Raw genomic sequence first — 27,603 nt, 5'->3', positions numbered from 1 at the left:
TGTCTTTCTTCTAGTTGTCTATTCGTGGATCAGTGCTCAAAGGTTTTAATTGCTGTAGCTTTTGAATAAATCTGATTTCTGGCTATGTAATACTTTGCTCTGTTTTTTTTTTGATTTTGATTTTTATTTTTTATTGTTATACTTTAAGTTCTAGGGTACATGTGCATAACGTGCAGGTTTGTTACATATGTATACTTGTGCCATGTTGGTGTGCTGCACCCATCAACTCGTCAGCACCCATCAATTCGTCATTTATATCAGGTATAACTCCCAATGCAATCCCTCCCCCCTCCCCCCACCATGATAGGCCCCGATGTGTGATGTTCCCCTTCCCGAGTACAAGTGATGTCATTCAAGCGTTAAAAAAAAAATTACCCGGCCCTTCTATTCATCTTCCACAAATCAGTTGACAAAAAGCATCTAGTCTGGCAGGGCAAACTTTGCTCCTATGAAATTTCAGTTTTAAAATGAATTTAAATGAGTGAATATCTGTGATGTATCCTATACTCAGTGTTGTGTCTGTCCATTTACCTGGTGAGGAAGACTTGAGGACAACAATAAAAGAAAAGTAAACCGAACAAGAAGTACTCCAACAACAACGAATCCATGAATGTTCAATACGTTATCCACATAGCTCTCCTCCTTTCACTCTCTCTTGCTGCCAGATGCCCTTTGCTTACTTCCAGGACCACCCACTCCCCTTGACAGTGCTTCTGTTTACCTTCCACTGTGATCACGAGGTTGGCTAAAGTCCTACCCCCAGCCATCTGCAGAATTCCACCCAAAAGAGGTCTAGAGATTACTCAGCATGGGCTGCCATTTCTTTTCCAGGCATTCCAGTTACATCTTGAATTGAAGTTCAATTGTGTCATTGATTGTAACACAAGGGTCTAATGTAGAACAAAGGCATTAGGTCATATGTAAACTGTATGCAAGTTCTTATTTAAATTGCCCATCACTGCTGATGATGAAATGAAAAGAAAAATAAGAGTATTTTTAAGTATCAATTTACATGTTTTTATTTTTAGTGTCTGATTTATGATCAGTTATATTAAATTTTATTTATAAAGGGATGTGTATTACTCTTTTGTTTTGTTTTGTTTTATTTTGAGACAGAGCCTCACTGTGTCACCTAGGCTGGAGTGCACTGGTGTGATCTCAGCTAACTGCAACATCTGTCTCCAGGGTTCAAGCAATTCTCCTGCCTCAGCCTCCCTAGTAGCCGGGACTACAGGCGTGCACCACCACGTCTAGCTAATTTTTGTATTTTTAGTGCAAGCAGGGTTTTGCTATGTTGCCCAGGCTGGTCTTGAACTCCTGGCCTCAAGTGATCTGTCTGCCTTGGCCTCCCGAAGTGCTGGATGACAGGTATGAGCCACCGTGCCCAGCCAAGATGTGTACTACTCTCATACCAGATTGATATCTACGTCACTCTACTTGCCCTTGAATAATATTTTTTATTAATTTGTGCCAAGTGTGAAAAATGGACAGAACAGTTTACATAACCTAATAAGGTAGTATATTATTCTCACCTTTATCAAGAGACTAGAGCTATAAAATTCTTATTACTAGTTCTTTAATCAGAATTTTAAATATTTTTCTTCTTCTTACAAGAAACAAGGATATCTTCATTTTATTTTGTTACTATTTGGACGAGTCATAACTGCAGTAAAGGTAAGTCTGTATATTTTATAATAAATGAAAATGGAATGGATAAAATTAACAAAAATTACGGTTTGAGAAATATAAGTGTTTGATGCGCCACAACTTTCATGAATTTCAGCATTTACTTAACGACGTTGCTCTAAATAAAACATCCACTTCCATAAAAGATACCCCTTTAGACTTTATTGTGGTATTTCTTTAAATATAGTAAAACCAAAAAATGATTACGTTAAAATATATTATACATATTGCAAATTTGTTCTCATCATGCTCACTCTCATCATGGAAGTGACTGATGTGACATTTCAAACCCACTGCAAGGCAGTGAATCCTCCAAAGCTGTCTCCCACTGAAGGGGAGTAAAGCACATCAGCCAGTTCTTTGCCACTCCTGCCATTGAGGCTTGGAGTCTACATCCTTTCTCCTTGCACTTCGGCAAGGCTTTTTGGTTGCCAATATACAAAACAGAGCACAGCCCATAGATGCTGCAAGACTTCCAGACTCCATCAGAATCTGGGGCATGTGCTCTGTGGGGTTCCAGTTGCTGTGCAAGAAGTCCTGACTGCCTAGAACCACTGTGTGGAAACTACGTGGGTAAAAACAGGTAGAGAGGCTGAGGCAGGTGGATTGCTTGAGCTCAGGAGTTCAAGATCAGCCTGGGCAACATGATGAAACTGTGTCTCTACCCAAAATACAAAAATTAGTTGGGTGTGGTGGTGTGTACCTGTAGTCTCAGCTACTCGGGTGGCTGAGGTGGGAGAATTGCTTGAACTCAAGAGGCAGAGGTTGCAGTGAGCTGAGATAGCGCCACCGCATTCCCACCTGGGTGACAGAGCCAGATCCTGTATCAAAAAAAAAAAAAAAAAAAAGTAGAGGCACTAAATTGTAGATGGATAAAGAGATTATAGGTAGGTAGACAGATGAATAGATGAAAGATAGAAGATAGATGGTAGATAATAGATAGATGGTAGGTGATAGATGACAGGCAGGTAGGTAGGTAGGTAGCTAGGCAGAGAGAGAAACAGATAGATAAAAGAAAATCTCTCTCTGTCATGTTCATGGGGCCTCAGCTATTCTAGTCCCTAAGTTTTCTCAGCTCAGGCATGTAATTGAAGAAACATTCGGAATGACCCATCCCCAGCCACCATCTGACCACATCACATAGAAGACCTTAAACCAGATCTGGTCAACATAGCCCCATCAAGACCCAGATGTATGAGCAAAGTAAATGATTTTAATTTCAGCCACTGCATGGGGGTCATCAATTGCATAGCAACAGATAACCTGCTGTGACCCATCTCAATTCAAAGTTCTTTCACAATCCTCTCCCAGTTCAGAGGCTTCACATCAGTGTTTGAACAATGTAGCACAGTTCTGCAAGCAGTTGCTCAGTTATAATGAGAAAGTCTGCTTTGATCTCCACATTATCCTGGCTTGGGCAGTAAGTTACATGGCTACACTAGGAATTAACTACAGATGTATTGCCTGAGTCAGGGAGGGTTTGTTTTTAAAAAACAAACTAACTCATGTTTCCTAAAGTGCACCATGTAAGAATAAGGGAATATCCCATGAATTTAAATAAAAGATATGAACAGAGACCACCCATGAAACTGAATATAAAACCCAGGAACTTAGGACATCTGCTTCACTTTCTTTCTGCTCTTCATGCCCTCAACTGAGGAGAATCACTTTTTTTGTTGTTGTTTTGCTTGGTTTGGTTATGTTTTGTTTTGAGACGGAGTCTCACTCTGTCGCCCAGGCTGGAGTGCAGTGGCGCGATCTGGGCTCACTGCAAGCTCCTCCTGGAGGGTTCCCGCCATTCTCCTGCCTCAGCCTCCGGAGTAGCTGGGACTACAGGTGCCCGCCAACACGCCTGGCTAGTTTTTTGTTTTGTTTTGTTTTGGTATTTTTAGTAGAGACGGGGTTTCACTGGGTTAGCCAGGATGGTCTCGATCTCCTGACATTGTGATCCGCCCGCCTCAGCCTCCCAAAGTGCTGGGACGTGAGCCACTGCGCCCGGCCTGGCTCTTTTCATTCTCCCTGTGCCTTCATTCCTCCTCTGCAGCTTGGACTCTCATTTGCATGTAAACTATTATGGCCATCTCCATATGGCCCTTAGGTTACCTTCCATGTTCAGCACCCATAATTAAGTAACTAGTCTCCGTGTCCCAATTTCCAGTTCCCAGCTGGAAAATCCATCACGCCCAACTGGGATCAGATGTCCAGGTCCACTCAGTGGTATTCGGAGAATAAAGATACTAGATATGTAGTAGGATCCCTCTCTGAACAGCTGAAGGGGGTAATGTTCAGAAAGGGAGTATGAACAGGTATATACTGTAGTTATTAGGGAATAAATGAGATAAATAAAACTGTGAGATGTGATTTCTGTTCCCAATTTGAAATGTATCCTTTGGTAATTCACATGGTGATTGTATCTTATTCCTGTGTTTGGGAAATCTTGTGATCCCGTGGATTTTTCTCAAATCTCACATCAGACAAACACACAAAGGCTATATGAGCACTAAGGCTCCCTGATTAATTAAAACCTGACAAGATAAGGATGTCATAGAATTATCTAAGATAAAAGGAAATGCATGATGAAACTGCAGGGTGGGGTGGGACCTCAGTTCCATAATGACATTTTTCAGATAGGACTAAAAGACGTGTTTGAAAGGAAAGGAGAGTGAGAAACAACAGTTTAACCTGCAAGTTCTCTTTGAGATTTCTACCACGAAAGCTTTGCTTCTAGAGCCACATGCTCAATAATTCTCACCTTTTGGAAAGCTTTCTCAAAGAGTGTCTACTGCCTCCTTTAAGCTTTCGTCCTGTCTCCAAAATTGACTAAGTAATAATCATCTGTAACATTTATATGGTATCTTATGTTTCACAATAACATAGTGCTTTCCTCACAGTTTTACAAATGAGGGAACTGAGGCTCACCGAAAAAGTCAAAGAGCATAGTAAGGGCCACAAACAGCACTGTGGTACATACAGCCCTTTTGATTCCCAGGTTAGATTTAAGGAGTAGGCAGTGACATACTAAGATACTTCTCTCCCCCTTGACTTACTTTTAAAAGACTCTCTCTCTCTCTATATATATATATATGTGTGTGTGTGTGTGTGTGTATATATACACACACATAGTTATTACATATATAGTGTATGTATACCATATACACTATACACATATACACATGTGTATATATACTATATATACACATATACATATGTGTGTATATATATAGTTATTGCATATATACATATATGTATTTATGTATATATAGTTATAACATAGGTATATATAGCTATTACAAATAACATTTTACTCGCATTTTAATAACTTCCTCAGATATTGGCATGGTGTTCTTTATTTTTGTCTTTATTATCTCGAGATACAAGCAAAATTCCGTATTAGTAGTTATGGCAGTTCTTTTTGTTTATTTGTAAAAAATGAGTCATTTTTTAAAACTGTTTATTTCTAAGAATTGGCATTAAAAAGAGCATTTTAAACTTACATAACATAAATTGGCAGAGAATTTTATAGAGAGAAAAGAAGAAGTGAAGCATGTATTTATATTGCATGCATCCTGGATTTACTACTTCTACATCAAGATCTGAGGAAATATGCTATCAAGTTTATGATGTTATAATACTGTCACTTTACATCTGTTCTGGAATATATAGAGCGTCAATGATTTATAGGACTGGTTTTGGTAAGCAGACCGTTCCTGATTCCCACCAGACAATTTGTACTGCAACAGGATATGTTAAAATTTCTGTAAAACATGTAAGTTTGACAATAGCCTTTTGAATATTTTTTCCATCTTATGGAAACTTGGAAATTTCATCTTTAGCAAAAAAAAAAAAAGATTACTATAAATCTAATGTTAGCAAATTTCTTCTTCTCAATGAGAGATAACTATTTTCAGGGATTCTTCTGTCAGTTTTTAGATAATGGGGGAGACTGCTCCTGGAATTACAAAGAGACGACCACTGAAAATTTGTCCTCCATAAAGCGACGAGAACACTGGCACAATCAACTTTTTCAGGACTTTGGAGATTAATCAAAGGCTTCCAACAATCTAAGAAGCATTTATAGGCCGGGCACGGTGGCTCACACCTATAATCCCAGCACTTTGGGAGGCCAAGGCAGGTGGATCACTTGAGGTCAGGAGTTCGAGACCTGCCTGGCCAACATGGTGAAACCCTGTCTCTACTAAAAATACAAAAATTAGCTGAGTGTCGTGGCAGACGCCTGTAATCCCAGCTACTTGGAAGGCTGAGGCAGGAGAATCTCTTGAACCTGGGAGGCAGAGGTTGCAGTGAGCTGAGATTGTGCCTTTGCGCTCCAGCTTGGGCAACAAGAGCGAAACTCTGTCTCAAAAACAAAAACAAAAACAAAAAAAAACAGCGTTCATTCAGGAACAAATGGTTGAACTTTGGCAAGAGCAGTGTTTTATGATCCTTCAACTTTTGTAGCCACCTCCTCTTCTCCCTAGCTCTGTAGTAGCCCTAAACCCGGCAGCCTCGCAATCTTGGCAGCCCTGTAAACCAGCAGCCTCGGAGCGACTGGAGTTTGGATCTCCTCCAAAAACACCATTCTTAGAGAATTATCATCATTTGACCTATCTGGCCACTGTCGCTCACAAGATTTGTTTTCGTATAAAGTGAGTCAGAATAAGCTCACTACAAACCTTTTCCCTGGGGCGTTTGTAGAAAACAACCAGCAGGAATCCTTAGGTAGCATTGCAACCATTGGGACAAACAAGAAGCTGGCCAAAACACTTAGAAGGAAATGAGAGGTCCGTAGAGTACTTCGAAAAACTGCAATGTATGCCTCAGAATCTAGAAGGCTATGCACGTGTTCAGAGCTGTGGGTGTGCTCACAAGATACCTGGGAAGACCCCAGTTTCTCTCCTAGGGTTCTTAAGGCTTTGCACAGGTAGAAGTGCAGACTAAGGAAAAGATGTAAACTGTCTCCAAGAGCACCACAGCAATGCCCCAGCACAGAAGCGTCGCAGCACAGAAGCCCAGCTCCTGAGTGAAAGCTAAGGGTGTTATTGCTTCAAGCCATTTCAGGAAATATGTTTACTCACTGACTACTACAATAAATAAGCAGAGAGTTCAGTGGCTACACATGACACATAATACAGACATTGCAGATTTAGTTAAGAAAAGTAATGAAACAAACAAACAACAATTACAAGCAGAAACAGCAACCTACCCAGGAGTGGACAGTGAATCTGATTTTCAAAGTTTCCACATTTTATTATATATCATGTTTAGTGCTTTGTCTGGAATGTTTGTCCCCTCCCAAACTCATGTTAAAATTTAATTGCCATTGTAACAGTACTAAGAGGTGATTAGGCCATGAGGACTCTGCCCTCATGAGTGATTTAATGCTGTCATCACAGGAGTAGGTTTGTTATTGTGGGAGTGGCTCCCTTCCAAAAGGATGAGTTTGGTCCCTTTTGCCCTCCCCTTCTTCCCACCTTACCCCATTGGATGACCCAGCAAGAAAGTTCTCACAATATACTGGCCCTTTGATTTTGGACTTCTCAGGATATAGAACGGTTAGAAAATAAACTACCATTTTAAAAAATAAATTAACCAGTCTGTGCATTCTGTAAGAGCAGCACAAACCAAACTAAGAAACATGATTGTCAACAAAAAATTATGAGATATTCAAATAAACAAGAAAGTATGTTCCGCAGAGAGAGAAAAAAGTAGTCAACAGAAACTGTGTCTGAGAGAGCCCAGATATTAGATTTACTGGAGAGGGATTTTAAATAAACGATCATAAAAATGTTCAAATAACTAAAGAAAATTATGTCTAAATCGCTAAAGGAAAGTATGAGAGTGGTATCTCCCCACATAGCGAAGAACAATTATAAAAAGAAACAAACAGAAATTCTGAAGTTGAAAAGTACAGTAACTAAAATTAAATATACACTAGCAGAAATAAAGTGTACCTAAGCTGGCAAGACAAGCAGTGAATTTAAAGATAGATCAATTAAGATGATCCAGTCTGAGGTAGAGAAGAAAAAAACAATGAAGGAAAATGAGCACAGCCTCAGGGGCCTGTAGAGTACCATCAAGTGTACCAGCGTACATAATGGAGTCACAGATGAGACGAGAAAGACAAGGCAGGAATGATATTGGAGGAACGAATGGGTGAAAAGTTGCCGAATTTGATGGAAAATATTAATGTACACATCTAAGAATCTTCTCAAATTCCAGGTTGGATAAACTGAAACAGATCCATACCTAGACACAACATAATCCAACTGTGAAAAGCCAAAGGCAAAAAATATCTTGAAAGCATAAATATAGAAGTTATGCTTCATGTACAAGGGTTCCTCAAGAAGATTAACAGCTGACTTCTAATCAGAAACCGTGGAAGCCAAAAGGCAGAAAGATGACAAATTCAAAGTGCTGAAAAGGAAGACTGCCAGCCAAGAATTCTATACCATAAAAATGACTTTTCAGAAATGGAGGAATATTAAGACATTAATGAAAAACAAAAACTAAGAGAATTTTTCTCTAACAGATCTGCCCTTCATGAAACAGCAAAGGGAATCTTTGAGGCTGAAATGAAAGACATTTGACTTGAATTCACATAAAAGATAGACAGCACTTGAAATTTAAACACATAAAAAAAAAGTATTGCCTATTTTTGTTACTCTAATCTTTAATTATATTTAAAACATAATTACAGAAATAAATGAACATAAGTCTGTTATAAATGAGCACACAATGCATAAAATGTAATTTGTTTGAACATAATGACCCAAAGTTAGAAGGGTAGCGGTAGAGGGCACAGCTGGCTATATAAGATAAAAGTTCTTGTACACTCTTGAAATTTAGTTGGCATTAATCTGAACTAAATTATTATAAATTAATATATTAATTGTAATCCCAAGGGAAATAATGAGAAAATAATATATGAAAATAAATGCATGAGAATCAAAATGACATGTAAATTAGTACCTATTTACACAAAAAAGGCAGCAATGGGAGCATAGAAGAATGAAACAGGTATAATACACATAACAAAAAGCAAAATGGTAGGCATAAATCCTACTTTATCAGTAATTGCATTAATATAAATGGATTTAATACTCAAAAGGCAGAGATTAGCAGAATTGATTAAAAAGTCATCCAGCTATATTTTGCGTGTAAGAGACATCTATTGGATTCAAAGACACAAATTGGTTGAAAGTAAAACATGGGAAATCATGTACCATTCAAAAAGTAACCCAAAAAGTGCTAGAGTACGTATGTTAATATCAGGTAACTCAACTTTAATGTAAAAATTATTATTATAGAAAAAATAAGGACATTATATAGTTATAAAGGAATTATTCCATCATGGAGATATAGCAATTTTAAATATATATGTGCCTAACAACAGGGTTCCAAAATACATGAAGCAAAACTGACAGAATCAAAAGGAAAAATAGAGCGTGCACAGATATTTGAATATTTCAATACCTTTCACAGCAACGGATGGAACTAGACAAAAGTTCAAGAAAAAGAAGACTTGAACAACTATATACAGCAGAAATTTATCAAACATGCTTTTCCACAACAGCAGAACACGCATTCTTCTGAAGAGTGCATGAAACATTCTCCACGACGGACCACATACAAAACCATAAAACAAGTGTCAATAATTTTTAAAAGAAATAAAATATTACAAAGTGTGTTCTCTCACCATAATGGAATGAAAATAAAAACACTCAATAGATGGAATGTTATAAAATTCACAAATATACAAAAATTATCTATTATGGGCTAAATTTTGTCCTGCCCTGACCCCTCCCCTCAATTCATATGTTGAAACTTTAGCCCCCAGTCACTCAGAATGTGACTGTATTTGAGAACAGGGCATTTAAGGAGGCCAATAAGTTAAAAAGAGGTCATTAGGGTGGGCTCAAATCTAATATGACTGGTGTTTTAATGAGAACAAATTTGGACATGCACAGGGTGTGCCATCAGAGAGTCACATGTGAGGACACAGTGATGACACAGTGAGAAGGCGGCCATCCGCAAGCCAACAAGAGAGGCCTCAGAGGAAATCAAAATGTCAACACCTTGATCTTGGACTTCTAGTTTCCAGAACTATGAGAAAATAAATTTCCATTGTGTAAACCACCCATCTGAGGTATCTTGTTATGGTAGCCCTAGCAAACTACTACATTAACCAGAACACTCCTACATAACCAATGTATCAAAAAAGAAATCACAATAGATATTATAAAATAAGATTAGACAAATGAAATGAAAATACTACATACTAAAAGATGTAAGGTATAACTAAAGCAGTTCTTATGGAGAATTTTATAGCTATAAACACTCATCTTTCTTTAATAATTTCATTTTTAAGAAAAGCTTTAGATTCACAGCAAAATTAAGGGGAAGGTACAGAGATTTTCCATATAGCCCCTGCTCTGACACATGCATAACCTCCCCTGTTATTAATCTCCCTGACCTGAATGGTACACATTTTATGATTGATAAACCTACATTAACACAACCTAATCACCCAAAGTCCGTAGTAATAAATGCTTACATTTAAATACATAAAAGTATCTTAAATTAACCTAACTTTTTATATTCAAAAATGAGGAAAAGTAATAAACAATATCCAATGCCAGTAAAAGGAATGATATAATAAAGGTTTGAGTAGAAATAAAAGAAATATAGAGAAAAACAATAGAGAAATCAATAAAACCAAAACTTGGTCCTTTGAAAAGATCAACACAATTGAAAACCTTAGCTAAACTGACAAAAAAAAAAAAAAAAAAAAAAAAATGACCAAACCAAACCAAAAGAAAAATTACTAAAATCAGGAATGAAAGAGGATACAATAGTGCCCCCTTACCCATGATTTTGATTTCCATGGTTTTAGGTACCTATGATCAATCCTGGTCCAAAAATAAAAGATGGAAAATTCCAGAAATAAATAATTCCAAAAAGTTTAAATTGCACAACATTCTGAGTAGCGTAGTGAAACCCTGTGCCATCTCACTCCATTCCATCTGGGACACGAATCAACTCTTGATCCAGCATATATACTGTGTACACTACCTGCATGTTAAGCATCAATATCTTCTGCTCTTGTGTCTAACCATTGGCACCATCATGGCTCAGTGATCCGGCATCACCTGGAACACAGGAACCTTTTCTGACCTATCATCAGAAGGTCAGTTGTAGCCTAATGCAACATCACAGTGTCTATGTCATCTCATCATATAGTCATTTTATTATCTCACATCATCACGAGAAGAATAAGAGTAAGTACAATACAGTAAGATATTTTGAAGAGAGAAAGAGATCATATTCATATAACTTTTATTACAGTATATTGTTATAATTGTTCTATTGTATTATTGTTGTTAACCTTTTCTCTGCCTAATTTATGAATTAAACTTTATCATAAGTATGTACATATAGGAAAATCATAGCATATATGAAATTTTGTTCTATCAGCAGTTTCAGGCATATGCTAGAGATCTTGGACTGTATCCCCCAGAGAAAAGGGAAGTATACCATATATTAGAATCAAACTTAAAATGGGTTAAAAGGTAATACCAGTAAAATTATATGCCAAAAAAATTGGATAACCCACAAGAAACAAAGAAATTCCTAGAAAGACACAAATCATGATAGGCTTATATAAAATAGATTTAATTAATAAAATCTTTCCACAAAGGAAAGACCAGGCACACATGGCTTCATAGAGGATTTCTTCCAAATGATTACAGAAGAATTAATACTAGTTTTCATAAATGCTTTTAAAAATGTGAACAGGAAGGAGTACAGCCTAGCACACTCTATATGACCAATCAAATAACAATAATAACAGTAACAACAGGTATACCGAAATATAAGATCAAGGGAAACAATATAAAATTGAAACTGACTCACAAGTGATGCACATGATATAGCTATCAGATTTGATTTCATAATTACTCCAACCAACATGTACAATAAATAATGATAAAACCTTCTACCAGGTAATTAAAATCTATATGAAAGTATCAAATGGAAAGTGTAGGACTAAAAAATAATGTGACAAATTAAAATTGAATTGATGGCTTTACCAGTTGATTGTACATGGCTGAAAAGGATTTCATATTGAGGCAGGGCAGTAGAAAATATCCAGGGTAATATATTGAGTGAAAACAAAGGAAGGCCTAAGAGATATAAGGAAGATGATGATAATGCTGAACATAATCTCAGTGTGATCCTTGAGGAGGAGAAGGAATGAAATGGGTTATAAGTAATATTTGAAGGGAAAATGGTAATTCAGTTTTCAGAACAAATTCAAGATATATAGCCAGTGATTCAAGAAGCACTACAAATCATTCTGATCCCTTTTGTCCTCTGTCTTCTCCACTACCAGTGCCAACTAGATTATACACTCTATGAAGGTAAGATTGTTTTCTATTTCTTCTCTGTACATCTGTACCTCTTGGGATAGTGCTAACTATTAATACAAAAAGGACACTCACTAAATATTTGTTTCATTTGTCATAACTGCACACTGGATTGGAATTGGAGAATCTAGGTCAATGGGGCCTTGAAGACCTTGGACTTGGCTTACAGTCTTCAGGATTTAGTCAGGTCCAGTTTTGATTAAGTTGAGTGGGAAAAAAGAAATCGTAAAGCCATGGCCAAAGTGACATGAAATGCATTTTTACTGGTTGAAGACTGTGAGGTCTCCGGGGCTAAGGTGGGTCTCAGCTACTGCTTGATTCCAGGTGCTTCAAGCTAATTCACCCATAATTCCCTTGCTAAAGCTGGAACCTAATGTACCTTGACTTCATGCCCAGCCCTGACGGGTCTCCTTGTCCAGGAGGGTGGCTGGTAGCAGTCTTGAGCATCCTGTGAGTGCATGTGGATCTGAGTCAAATCAGAAGCAAACACTTAAGGTATGATTGAGCAGCTCACTTGAATAAAGACTTCAGGCAGAGCCCACCAAAGCTCCAACAACCTAGCTCGACCCTCTTATCAGGAACCTACTGTTTCCAGGCTGGACGGAACTGAACAGTCCTTGGATGCTGATTCCCTTGGCTGTCTATGCTTCTCGGTATTATAGTCATCAAGGAACATAGGGATCAATGGACACATCTTTGACTGCCTGAATTTAATAACCTGTGACAGAACAATTTGTATCTTTCCAAAGTTTGGGTAAGGATCTAAAACATAGTGAGGGTTGACGGTCATTGCCCAGACTCAGTCTCTGACTGGAGGCCTCCCCATCCACTGCGGCCTGAGCACCTCCTGTGAGCTCACACTGATTATTCCGGATCCACAGATCCATTCCAGAGGTCCAGCTTAATATGCATGTATTGAGAATACTTTGTGTCCCGGGGGATCCTGTGGAACACAAGGCACTAGGGGCCAAACTCTCAATGACAAATTAATGGGAAAGGATCTTCCATCAAGTCTTTGCCACTTACTAATTCAGTCACTTCCAAATGAGGCGTTCAGAGGTAATTTCCTGAGATTGTAAAATCTTAGCAGTTTTTCTCAGAATGTCTTTAAGGGACCATCTGCACCACAATCTCCTGCAGTGTGTGTGCATGTGTTTTTTTAAAAACACAATTTTAGATCCCACAACAAGCTCCTGAATCAAAGGACTGAAGAGATGGGACTAGGAACTGATTCTAATGGGGGCAGAAATAGCTCCTAAAGGTACAAAAATGGGATTTTGAAGGGCAAAAACTCTTAGCTAAAGCAACGACTTTGTGACCCTCCATCCGGCCACATTCCATAAGTAGATATCCCAGCCTGTCAGCATTATTACAGTTTCACAGAGGGTGAGGGGGTGATAATAAAAAACAGATTGAGAAGCCCTGAACTAGGAAAATTCATCTTAATAAAATCCTCAAGTTATTCTTATGCATCCTAAAGTTTGAGCTCTACTTAGGAAAGGAAATCTGTATTTCAGCAACACTGCTGTGCAAATAGACGTTTCTGTGGTGTCGATAACATAATTTCTATATTCCTGCTTCTTGCTTCTCTTCTTGATTGACATGTTAATGAGATAAGATACAATTTTCAAAGGCATTCTCAGACGACTAACAACTGTATGGAAATTCTCAGGCATCTATTTTTAGAAGTCTTCACATTGATGTTTTCATTATCATTTCAGGAGGAAAAAAAATGACACTGGCTTGATCTGGCTTGATACTTTGTGGTTATTCATTGTAACTTCTTTATTTAGAAATAAAATCAAACTTACAGAACACTTTCGCAGATAACACAAGAACTCCCGTATATCCTCTCTCCGGGTTTACCAATTGCTAACTTCTTACCATGCATGATTGTCCTTCCTTCTGTCTGGAAACTGTCTTCTGCAGGGCTTGTAACAGGAACAGAATTGAGAACCCAGGTACGCTTAGTTTTATCTTCCTTTCCTCTGTTGATGTTAAATGTAACACCTTTGTGAATATAAGAGCCACTGTAGTGGAGATTGTGTGAGAGTAGGTCCAGGTTGCTATGTAGTCACATGTCCACCCTAGCTAATGGAGTCTCCGAAGACTTTACAGATAAATGGTTGCAATACAGTATCTAGAAACACAAAATCAATGCTGACAACCAGGTGGACTATTGTGTTTAGTTATTGTTGGTGATGGTGGGAACCAGCTGCGTAGTCTATTAAAGCCACTTAGCAAATTTTATGATGTATTTTAGTCCATTTTTTACCCCAATAGCTGAAAATTTGGAGAATGAATGTTTCTTTTTAAATATCAAATCATGCCCCCCCGCCCCACCGCCCACAGGCATCTCGATGGAGTTCTGCTGCAGCTTGATGATGAAGCCACAAATATACAATAAATGCTGAATCCGTTCCAAGCGGCAACACTATAAAAGGAAGCATGTGCTTCGTTATTCTGTTTGGTCCCCAGATGGCTGTTTTCCTTAGGCTGTTTCCTTGCAGATTTTGTCATAACAGAAAGACTCAGAGTGGTGCTGCCGTTTCACTTGACTGGCCGCTCCAATCATGTTATTACAAAGTTGCTATGAACCCGCACCTTTTTGGGTAACGTATTTTAACAGAAATTTGAGTAATTTCCCACACAATTAGTAATTCTGAGACCACTGCAGTGGATCTTGATCCTGGCTGTGATTCTGAAGTTTCGCTCTCTGATTCTGGGGTTAAGGGCGCAATCACTGGGGTCCTGTGGCTGCACTTGAGTTCTAGTTCCATCATGTACCTATGGTTTCAGAGAACCACGTAATATAACAGAGCCTCAGCTTCCTTATTAGTAAAAGAAAGAGTGACAATTCTAGTGTCCGTATTATGGCGGTATGGAGAGAATTAAAGTAATTCTTACATGTAAGGTACTTAGTACAGGGTTACATCAAAAATGTTCTACATGTGTTAGTTTCATAATTTTCTTCTCAAAATTGTTATAAACTAATTATTATACAAATGATGTTTTCTTCATTATATCTTCATATTTAGGTCCCTCACAATTCCAGTTTTTAACCCTTAGCAGAGTCATAGAATTTAGCTCACGCTACTATATGTATATGCAAAGAATAAACCTATTTCTTATTTGGCCAGTAGTTGATTTTGTCTTATTCTTGAGTCCTTACTCATGGTAATGATGGGCAAGCCAGTTAATATCGAGTTTGTGGTTCTAACATGGTTCCATCTTGATCATGCAAACAGCCCTCTCAAAAAAAACTGTCCTATCTAGGACAAACAAAACACAGGTTGCCCTTTTCTCACTAGGATGATGCCTGGCTGGATGGAGGAAGAAGCTTATCTTCCTCGCATGTTTCCCTGTGATGAGAAGGACCTTCAGAGAGCTTGAGTGTAGCCCTGCTCTCATTCCTGGGCGTTCCTGGGCAATGTTCTTTATGAGTTTCATGATTGCCCACTTTAGTGATCTGGAGCTCTCCCTTGCCAGCTCATGAGAGCCAACTGTTAAAATTCCAGGAATTTTATGAGTTGGTTGTGAGACAGTTAAATAATACCTATATTAAAAATCAACTGACATGAACTTACAATGCAGTAGATTGTATTTAAAGCAAAGGTAATAAAGATTCACTTTCTCCATGCTCAGCGTTCTCCTTTGCCGTGTACATTTCCCCCTTTGTTCCGCTTTTGTTTGATAAATTATGCACTCAACCTCCAGGATAATATGCTAAATTTGCCTCACGTATATTCTGCATTTAAATTCAACATTTAGTAACCAGAACGTTTGGAAAACATTCAGAATAGATCTTAAAGTATGGATTCTATGATATATTATTATGGGGTTTTATTACACATAGTCATTCCAGTCATTTATTGATCCTTACGAAGTGCCTGGAGCATGCTACATATGTTGTCTCATTTAATTCTCACAATACGCCCATGAAGTGAGTACGTGTCCATTGTTTTACTGACAAAAAACTGAGACATAAAGTTCAGTAGCTTTCCAGGTCTCAGGTTGAAACCTGTGTAACCCCAAACCCAAAGAATATGGATCACTGATTTCTATTATGTATAATTCACTGTGTGTCTGCATAATGGACTCTGCATAAAAATCTGATTGGATTTTGCTAATATTATAACATGATACAGTCTACTTCACACTGTCTTGGTAGTGAGATCACACTTGTGCTATTCCTTTGCAGAATATAAAAAAATCAATATTAGTTAATTCGTGATGGATAATTTCATTTGCTAAAATGATAAATACTAGAGTAAAAGTGCTGTCTATCATCTGAGGAAACCATTGGCAAATGTATGACATGAACTTTCTATTATCATGAAAGGGATTTTAAACATTAAGACTAATGAGTACATGAGGTTGCAAGAGGTGCCTTCATTTATTTTATATATATACATATATACACACACACACGTGTATATATATATATAGAGAGAGAGAGAGAGGCAGAGAAAGGGTGCGAGGAAGAGCTTCTCCATACCACGTAACAGGACCGTTCTTGGAAACACAGTGAAGAACAAGAGAAAAATGGCCTTGGCCTCCTCGACTTTTCTTGTAACAGCAGAGAAAGAAGATAACCCAGTTGGCAAATGAATACGACATGAGCTGTCAGGTTACAGCTGATCCTACAAGTTTGCCACCTTTGAGAATGTTTTTGTAACACACTACTCAATGTGAGCAGATTCTAGGTTATGAAAATAATTAAATCCTTGATTGCAGAAAGAACATCATCAAAGGAAAGTCCCTTGGCAATGAATAGATGTGAACATGCTTCTATTTAGGAACTTCTTCCTGGATGTGCTCCAAGGGTGCGCTGATGTAAGGAAAGGGTAGCTGGGGCACACGGGGCAGGGCAGGCTGACCTGGCTTACAGGTGGAGGCCTGTCTCCCTCATCACACCCACTGCACCCACCGTCAAAGAGCTCCACCTTCCTGGAGAGGAAGCTTTGCATAGTCACGATGTCTGCCAAGACTCATGTTGCCTTCTGTGATACGCAGTTAGATTTGGGGAAGATAGTCAGAGACTAGACATTGGAACACATGAAAGAATTGGAGTGCCATAGGAAAGAAGGCCCCTTCAGGCAACATTTCACTTTACAGATAAAGTTAATCGGGAAGACAGTACGCCTCAGTGAGGTATGAGTTTGAACCTGAGCCATTTTGTACCGTTCTGTGTAATAATGAAATAAAAGAGTAACTGTTGCTTTAATTTTGTGTGTGTGGAAAATGCATTCATGGTATTTTAGTAAAAGTATGATATTGCTATTAGGAGTGGAAACCATTATAGTGCGTTGGGGATTGAAGAACCTTTCTGTGGGACTGGTCTTATAGCTTCATTTTAAGTAGCAGAGAATGGAACACAGTCAATCAATCTCCTAATAGTCTGTGGCATTCTGTGTACTAATGAATTCACCTTTGCTGTTCAAATGGAAATATAGGTCACCTTTCAACTGTGAATTTATTCTAGTAATTGGTAGATAGTTTGATCTATTTTAACTTAACTAATTTGGATATATGTGGCTTTGTTCTGAAGTGCTTTGTGAGAATGGTGGAAACATTGCCAAGGGTTCATGGCACCAGTGGAAGGTTAATGTTAAAAAGTAAGCTTTTATTGCTTTAAGCCAGTGGGCCTTAATGAATTAAAAGTAAAAATAAAAATTCAGTGACCTAATGCCCATGTGAACCTAATGAAGTAATTTCTTTCATTTTGCTTTTCGTTCTACAATGGATGCATACACCAGACACTTTGAAACAGTAAACTTTAAAAAATCTGTTTGACTTTCTCATTAATTTGCATGGTTGTAATAGGAAATTATGTCACCCAACTATGGAATAAGTTTGAAGATGACGAGAACCACCACCAATCATCACATCAAATAGGGTCAGATGGCACAGAAGCGGGCTTTGGTGCTGTTCACAGCTGTTTGCATTTTAGATAGTAATGAAAGGCTACACAGATGGTTCCACACGTGGAGGGAGGACTCTCTGTAACTCCATTCTCCTCTCTGTTGTTTTCAGTGCTTCGGCTCCTGAAGGAGGGGGCAGACCCCCACACCCTCGTCTCCTCGGGAGGGTCCCTGCTCCATCTGGTAAGAACCGGCACAATCAGTGCCAGTGCATGGGGACACCCGGGGGAGAATACATTACAGGTTCCAACCCAGGAACGAAATGCACATCTCACGGACAATGATCAGAAAGATGATGTGTTTCTAATTAACAGGCTTGGATAATCTGCTGAAATTATTATTAATTACTGTATGGAAGTTTGTAAGTAATCTTTCATCAATGAAGTTAGAATTTCTGCCCTAAAGAAATCACTTTTAAAAACTAATAGCCTTCAAAATAAGTTAAATAATGTTGTATCAGTTATACAGTATTAGGCAATCACCCTTTCTTTTTTCCCACAAGTTGTCCTTATTCCTCTAATGAAATTCTACTATATTTTGCTCGTGATCCAGCTCATAGAAATGCAAATACAGCCTGCCTTGTAGTATTTTAGAAACAAAGAAGGGGGTAAGTGAATAAATAAGTAACTACATTTAAAAATATTATATTATAAATAACTACATTTAAAATATATTATGTGCAAGAAATTTTTGCTGGTTCTGTTAGGGGCAAAAATAAAGTAAAAGTCAATAAGTATTCGATTTAGTGGTCTTTATGACTAATTTAAAGATAGAAACTTAATTTTGAAAAATATAAATTAATGTAAGATATCAGTCTAATTTATGACTGTCTTTCAACACAAAAAATCATGTTGTATTTCTTCACACTATAGCAAACTGTAGTAGAGGGGGTCACGCCCGTAACTTCCAGAAGCGTCTTAACATCACATAAATTTCCAACCTTGATTGCACCTGGGAATCACGTGGGTGTTATTAGAATACTGACACCTGACTCCCAACCTGAGTTGAACCCACAAAGATTCTTTCTTCTTTTCTCTGGGATGTGGCTTGACTGCTGGGAGTTGTTAAGACTTCGCAGGTGATTCTAATTTATGATCAACGTTGGGGAAAAACTGCATGAAAGAGAAACTGGTGTATACCAAAGGCTCAAGAGATCTGGAATGCAAGTTATTACATAGTCAGCAGAACAGAAAAAGAACAGAGAATATTGTGATAGAAGACAGTTTGCCAAAGAACATAGGCGCTTTCTCTCTAGCATTGGAAATAGATACAAAGAGAGAGTTCCAGGTAACCTTTTCCTTCTCTGGAATGTTTTGTTATGAAACGTCTCTGTTTTACACTCAGATCCTTATATGACTTCCATGATATTTTCAAGGAGTTGTACCTCATTAGTCTCTAGATCCTAGGTTTTGTTTTAAGCAATCCTAGGCACATTCTGCTGAGAGTCTTCCGTAGATTAATATTCTCTTCATGGCAAATATCATAAGCCTGTTTTTTGTTTGTTTGTTTGTTTGTTTTTGTTGTTGTTGAGACGGAGTCTCATTCTGTCACCCAGGCTGGAGTGCAGTGGCGCAATCTCCACTCACTGCAAACTTCGCCTCCTGGGTTCACGCCATTCTCCTGCCTCAGCCTCCCCAGTAGCTGGGACTACAGGCGCCTGCCACCACGCCCGGCTAATTTTTTGTATTTTTAGTAGAGACAGGGTTTCGCCGTGTTAGCCAGGATGGTCTCGACCTCCTGACTTCATGATCTGCCCACCTCAGCCTCCCAAAGTGCCAGGATGACAGGCTTGAGCCACTGTGCCCAGCCCATCAGCCTGTTTTTCAGAAGGTCTAGTTATCGGCATGTTTGCACGTCCCAGTAGAAGACAGACCTCTTCCATGAACAAATCAGTGCAAGTCATTGTTGCTGTTGCTAGGAAAGTGTTATTTCTGTGTATTTATGTGTGAGAGAGAAAGAGGAAGGAAAGGAGAAGGAAGAGGAGAGGGAAGGGAAACACAAGCGGCACAGGGGACAGGGAGAGACTCACTTCTTCACGTGTGTGTGTATGTAGAGAGAGAGAGAGATTAGATTGATATGTTAATTTCGATATTTTTCAAAATTAAGTTCCTATCTTTAAATTAATTGTGAAGACCACCAAATCAAATACCTGTTGACTTTTCCTTTATGTTTGTCTCTAACAGATATAGATAGATAGGTAGATAGATAGATAGATATAGATATAGAGTATCTGACTTTGAATGAACACATGCATCTCTGTGTTCCCAATCAACAAATTCGCAGTTGCTTTCTTGACCTTTGAAATGAAGCCCCACCACCACCATCTCTCATCCCCTTGGCAGCTGCCAGCCAGTTTGAAACCACCATCTCTCTTTTCTAGATAAACAGCTTTCTCACTCTTCTCCCAGATCCCATCTTTGCCTACACTGTCCTGTTTCCCATTCTCAGCCAGGTCATGTCACTTCTGTATCTGAAATGCTCCAACAACTTTCCTTCTCTCATAAGTAAAAGCCAAAGTCCTGCTTATGACCACACCGTGATCTGTCTCAAGTCCCAGCCCACAGCCATTGCATCTTCTCCAGTCATTTTCCCTCTGTGCTCTGCTCTGCTGACACCAGTCATCTTGCTGCTCATTCAGCACTGGCCCATGCTCCTGCTTCGTGTGCTCTTGCCGGGTTTCCACACGGCACAAGCCTCTCAGATGTACACGGCTCGCTTGCTGACTTACTGTGGGTCTCTGCTCAACGTGATCTAAAGGAGCAGCCCTCCCTGGCTTGCCCTATGGGTTATAGTAACTCACCACTGATGCCTCACAAGCAACTCCACTTCCATCCCTTTATCTTGTTCTTTCCCATCTTTTATAGCACACTTGTCACCAAACCCATCATAGGTTCAGGTGACTCTTTTCTGTTTCCTAGAATGTTAGCTCCATCAGAGACAGGACTTGTCATATTTTCACGAATATTATAATGCCCAGGAGAGTGCCTGATACTCAGAGATGCTCAGTAGCTTTGTTAAGGAGATAAGCTAATTAATTAATGTTACTACTTAATTAATATCTGACACTGTGATAGATATTGGGGTGAAAAGATGCAAAATGCATATACTGTGTGCATCTGAGGGAGACAGAAAAAGAAACCGCTGATTGCAGCAGACTGAAGAGGGATTCGCAGATGACAGTGAAGGAGGCAAACAATGGGGCCACTGGGCTGCTTCTGGGCATCAGTTACAAAGGCTTTTCTCACTCTCCTGGTCCGGCTTAATAACCCTTTTGTCCAAGCTCTCATAACATACACTCCTTGCTTCTCTGTTGATACTGCTACAATGGAGTATAATTAATGGAATATGTGGCTTTTTCTCTCTGCTAGACTGAAATCTCAGAAACCGTGACTGTCTTGGATACTTTTCTTAGCATGTGATGCATAGTGAATACTTGTCCAAGGTCTCATAATGTATCCTCCTTGCTTCTCCATAGATCTTGTCACAATGGATTCTAATTAATGGAATATGTGGCTTTTTCTCTCGTCTAGACTGAAATCTCAAAAACTGTGGCTGTCTTGTATACTTTTTCTGTTCTTAGCACGTGATGCCAAGTGAATACTCAATACATAGTCAATGAATGAATGAATGAGCTTGAAGGATAGAAGGGTCTCTTAGGGTGAAGACCTAGGTAACAGTATACAGAGTATACTCTAAGCCTGGGTAGCAGAGTATAAAGATTCCGAAATGGTAGCGTTTGAAGGAAAAAGAAATGAGAAGATTAAACTGATGAGGGAGATGGAAAACACTTTATTAACTCCCAACCCAGTGCAAAAATACTGTATTTTTATATTGTTATGCAAAGGTTGTGAGACTAAGACAAAGTGGAAGATGAATCTGGAGGACGGATAAGGAAACCTCGTGGCAGCTGAAGGAGGGGCGCTTAGTGCCGAAGTCTCCTTTTCCTGGGGTTACCAAGTAAATAAAAACAAATGAAAAATTGCAGGTTGCTGGAGAGATGAAATTACAGGGTTTCAAAATGTCTTAAGTACTGAAAAAGGCAATTTAGCTATCTGAAATGTCAAGCGTGAGTATCTGTGCTGTTTGCCTCACCTTTTGGGCGTCCCACGTTGTGGAGCCTGATGCTTCATCAGCACTGAACTCTAATTATAGACGATCAGGGACTTTGAGGGAAAGGCAGAATGCATTTGTGGAGCATCAGGAATCAGCTGCAGAAATTACTGAGTTGTGTTGTTTAACTCAATTGTTGTTAAAAGTGAATATTTGAGAAGCATATTTTAATATTTTTGGCCATATAATATCTTTAAGTTTTATCTTCTTTTTCATAAAATTTCAGCAAATACATCTGAATTAATCCTTTTACCTCATCGTTTATTGAATCATGTCTGTGTTAAACATATGGCAGGTATCAGGTACTCTGACAGAAGGGGATTAATTGCAAAAAGTAACAATGTCTGTATCCCAGGCATTTGGTCTCATGAGGACAGCATAGAAGAAACCTTAGATTTAACTCTTTGCAGAAATATTATGTTTATGAAGTAAAAACCAGTATTACATAGGCTTGGCTAAAATATCTAGGGTTTTGTTATTACCTTTATTCAATGAGCAATTGAGAAGGAGCTCCCGATGGTAACTAAACCCTCAGTCTCAGACTATAGCCAAGTTTGGATGAAATATATTAGAAATAAGAAATACTCTTTCTTTGATCAAGTGAATTCTAGATATAGGAATTTAAACAGTGGAATTCATGTAGCTGTTAAAAATACTGAGCTGGCCGGGCGCGGTGACTCACGCCTGTAATCCTAACACTCTGGGAGGCCGAGGCGGGTGGATCACGAGGTCAGGAGATCGAGACCATCCTGGCTAACAAGGTGAAACCCTGTCTCTACTAAAAATACAAAAAATTAGCTGGCATGGTGGCGGGTGCCTGTAATCCCAGCTACTCGGGAGGCTGAAGCAGGAGAATTGTGTGAACCCGGAAGGTGAAGCTTGCAGTGAGCTGAGATCGTGCCACTGCACTCCAGCCTGGGCAACAGAGCGAGACTCCGTCTCAAAAGAAAAAAAAAAAAAATATTGAGCCATAATGTATCTGAAACTATATCCAAAACATATTATACATGTCCAAAGCAGGTTACAGAATAGTGCATATAGCACAATTGGATGTATGAGAGAGAGAGAGACAATCCTGTTAATAGCCAATGGAGGATCTTGAAGACCAGATAAGCAATTTTCAACAGTGACTCAGGTTGGGTAAAGGGGACAAGGTCTTTTAATTTTTTTCTGTTTCCTTTTACAAATGACTTGAACATTTTAAATAAGAAACATGTTTCATATAATAAAACTAACATAAAACTAGTTAAGACTGTTTTTATTCAAATTTTAAGTTTTGAATTATTTAGTAATTTTGCTACTTAAACAAGAAAATGTGCTGCTCAAAACCGAGCTGCTTTTTGTGCTTCACCGTCAGTTTCTCTAAAGGCTTGGATGCTATAGGAAGCAGAGATAATTAGCAACTTACTACATAGAGGTGGTTCAACAGCCTAATTTTCAAACTCTAGCAGAAAATAATGTATTTTGCATAGGCAGAATATCAGGATTCCAGAGAAAATGCCTAGAGAAATATTTTATTTTTCAAAAATACATAGTGTTAAAGAACAAAAATAGTTGGTGTGTGGAAGTTGCCCACCAGCGACCCTGCCCACCAACCTGGACACTGGTCATTGAACTCCAAGCCCCTTTTCTGCTTTCCTAGAAGAAAAAGGGCAAGAACTACAAGGGCAGACTCTAGCAAGAACATCGTTCACAGCAGAAGACAAAGTCCTGTCTGCACAGGGGGGTTTTCCACACGGGGCCCCCACTCCACATCCTCCAAGGACCTCACAGGGGCTGTTCCTGCGTGTTCCTTGGGGGATGTGGAATGGGAGCCCCATGGAGGATGCAGCAGCAGGAAGCAGGAGGCAGGTGAGGGGCAGGAAAGAGAGCGGGCACAGCCAGGTGAGTTGGGTGATTCTGACGTCTGAGGGTGAGTGCTGCAGGGTTCTGCCTGGCCCTGGCAAACAGGCAATGGAAGGGCCACAGACTGTGAAAAAGAGACTCTTCACATAACCCCAGGGGTGCAATTCAAGATTCAAAATTCTGGCTGGATGTGGCTTTTTCAAATTCAGTGTCTTTCAGGTCCTTGAGAACCATCACATTCATAATGGGAAAGTCCCTAGTTCAGAATTTTTAGAGCATTAGTGAAATCTCCAGCTGCATCTTGGATGAGAATAATAACCTTGACCTGCCTGCGGGCGTATTTTTATCACGACTCCCTGCATGCTTGACTTAGAGGGCAAAAGGGCAACAGAAGAGCAGGTTGTGATGATGGTTTAAATGCTACCAGAAACCCAGTGGATGAGTTTTCCATTTTTTAGGAATACACCACACAGGCCTGATTGGCTGCACATCAAACGATCTAAGAAAGGCCCCAGTGAAGTTAGTAGCTAGATTTTGTGTTTTGTTTCGTTTTTATATCTTTGTAATAAGGATCCCAAATTATTACGAATCAGAACTCTTTCCTGACAGGGTGAAGGCAGATAACAACACATTTTACACAGACTTCTTATAGAATTGTAACTCCCCTAAGGAAACTTGCAGAAATCCACCTTCAAAGCTACTGGTAACAAAATCTTTCCTAGAGAAACTAGAGGTTTGTAGCGAGAAAGGATTTCCTTACTTATCAGCCTGAAACTTACCTACTTAGAAAGTCCTTCCTTAAGCAATCTTAATAATTTATATTACTCTCTAGATGTACCAAACTGCTAATAATTCCACAAATGGCTGTTTCCATTCCTCCTCAATATCGCTCAGGCTGTTTCTTACTTTGGGGAGCTCTACTGAGACAGGCCAGCAGCTCATTACTGTCTCCTGTCAGCTTTCTGCCTGCGTCATCCCCCAGTTGTAGGTTGTTCTTCCAGAGGTGAGTTCTTGTTTATATTATCAGCCCTCTGGCTTAGCACAGTGCTGGGTGCATAGTAGTTCCTCAATGAAAATCTGGGTTTAACTAACAGATATATGAATGTCTCACCCCAGGCTGCATCCACTTGTTAAATGCCTCCTGATCCTTCAAGACTAGCTCCTGTGTTCCCATATCCAATTATCCAATTCCTATCAGGCTGTTAGGTACCTTCTGCTGTGACTGCATAGAATGCTATGCATAACCTTTATCATAAATCTCACACTATCAAACAGCACTATTTCTTAAGAGTAATTACTACATAATTCACCTTTATATATACCTTGCCAAGTGCAGCTGGAATATCGTGTTGCCTAATAAAATCTAGAGAATTTAAAATGCAGCAAACCAGTGCTGCTGATGAAGGAGATGGGTTTATACTCACTTGAAAGGAAAACAGGTTTTTAGGATTTTAAAATTTCTGGATGTGGTTCAGTGTTTAGGGTCTGGTTCCATTGGCTGGAAGCTGTGGCTCTCTGCAGTGCAAATAGAAATAATAAATATAATTCGACTCACCGCATTCTGAGTAGTTTATCTATGGCAAGATAACCTGGAATATAATATTTGCCAGAGAGAAGATCATGAAAAAAATAAGTATGTTCAAGATGACACTACAGTGAATATGATCCTTCAGTGTGATACAGTGGCAGAGAAGTGGACGTGAGTTTGCATAGATGCAAGGACAGGCTATAAGGGCCGGTCTGCGGTATTGCTGTTGAATAAAAACGAGTGTATGGAAGTTCCAGAATGATGTTAGATTTTGAGAAATTGCAAAAAAAAAATTAATTTTGCTACTGATATAAATTTATCACTTTTGTCCCCCACTTTTCTTCTGTGTCACTGTTTCTGACTTTATAGAAATGTTCTTTGAACTCCTGAGAGCTTATAAACATAGGACAAACACATGGACTATACCTCATTCTAATTGTGCACCTCACATTGCTGCTTCTTCCCCCATAGCTACTAAAAGTTCAGAGTTTTTTTTTTTTTTTTTTTTTTAATTTACTTGTAGAACTGTGCCTGGCACATGACATTCACAAAGACAACCCTGGATCAAACTGGATGCTTTCCTAATAATTCTTTCTCTAGTCTCCTCTACCATGACTGCTCCGTAACCACTACAGAGAAGGGAAGGGGAAGCTCTCGTTGTAAAACTTGTAGACTTGTGAAAACTCATGTTAAAATAGATCCAACCCTCATTTTAAAAATTGGTGAAAGATAACTCTTATGTATGAACCACAGAATTTGATTTGAACCTTCAGACTTGATGTGTGATTTGTAAATATTTGTAATAATTTTCTGGTTTACTGAGTGATAGACTTCAGGGTCATTCATGATATGTTCATTAGTCAATCAGAGGGGCCAGAATCCAGAAACCACCCCTTACACCAAGACAGAAAACACACACACACACACATTTTAAGTGCAAAGTTCCCTTTGCTTGTCATTTGGTTCCTATGATTTTCAGTACTTTCAGATGAATCGGCAATGTGAATTGTGTTGAGTTTGTATATTAAGACATATTACCTTTGTTTAGAAAGTTACAAATGAGTGAAAGAGTGTAGTACAAGAGAAGTTGTGAACTGCTGACGCAGTGTCGAAAGGATTTGTTGACATGTTCTAACCACACAGTCAAAGGCTTGGACAGCCTTTGAGGAAGGACTCGCTCTCCCATCACCTTGCTCTCTCAGTTTGTCTTAGGAGGCAGAGTGAGGTATTTTAGTCGTAGATTGGGATGCCAGAATGTCATCTTTCAGAGTGAAGCCAGTCTTGCTAAATGACAAACCAGAAGGGTGGATAAAGATTGGTGGAGTCTAGAAGGGATGACACTTTGGGGTTCTTACGTGGAATAAGTGGTATCGTTAATGCTTCCTCTGTTGATGGTGTTCTAAGTGGAAAGAAGTCTGTCATCATGGTCCCCAAGTCTTCCATGACAGAGAAGAGTGACCAGGTTGGGAGAAGAGGTAGTACATAAGGATGGGGTAAATCTTAGAAAGAAGCACATCAGCGTAAGCATCCAGTGATTCCAGAAGAATCAACGATAAGCTCAGAAGATATCCAAACTTTTTAGTGCTCTGGGGAAGAATAAGTTTCCCTACACTGGACAAGGCTGCAGAAGAGATGGTGTTTTCAGGGAGACTGACTTCCTTTTGGGTTCTCTGGACATTTCCAGAAGTGGAAGTTGAGCTGGGTTCCCATCATTCCATGGAGGGGAGTAATCTGTGGCCATGCAGGCATCTAGGAGCTTGGTTGATTAAAGGGCTTGGTAATTCAGGGCAGGCCTCACAGGTAGGTTACCCATATAGTCACACAGGGCCTTCTTTTTAGAAAGGTACCATGCTTGTTATGCTTGGTTTCACCCTCTGTTATCACTATCTTGAAATTGTCAATAATTTTAAAAATAGAAGCCGCGGATTTCCATTTTGCACTGGGTCCCACCTTAGCTAGCTCTTCTTGGCATTTTGAGTGGTAAGTGAAGGTGACAGCAGGAGCTTGAGGACCTGGCTCCAGGCTGCAGGTGGAGGACCTGGTGGTGTCAGAGTTGTCCTGGGTATAATAGAGTGTGGGTTCAGTC

The 27,603-nt window shown here is 39.1% G+C and overlaps 1 protein-coding gene across 2 annotated transcripts in view; it reads left to right on the top strand.

Moving 5' to 3' along the window:
* The window catches only part of MYO16 (myosin XVI), a 626,143-nt gene that overhangs the window by 104,340 nt on the left and 494,200 nt on the right, over window positions 1-27,603 (top strand). For both annotated transcript variants that reach the window (XM_023217640.2, XM_023217641.2), the window contains exon 3: window positions 18,147-18,217. In XM_023217640.2, the coding sequence (XP_023073408.1) occupies window positions 18,147-18,217 (71 nt within the window). The remainder of the gene's footprint in view (window positions 1-18,146; window positions 18,218-27,603) is intronic.

This window comes from Piliocolobus tephrosceles, chromosome X (assembly GCF_002776525.5).
Source record: "Piliocolobus tephrosceles isolate RC106 chromosome X, ASM277652v3, whole genome shotgun sequence".
In the NCBI taxonomy this organism is placed as follows: Eukaryota; Metazoa; Chordata; class Mammalia; order Primates; family Cercopithecidae; genus Piliocolobus; species Piliocolobus tephrosceles.
Note: the sequence above shows the minus strand (reverse complement) of the source record. Positions and strands in the feature narration are given on the sequence as shown.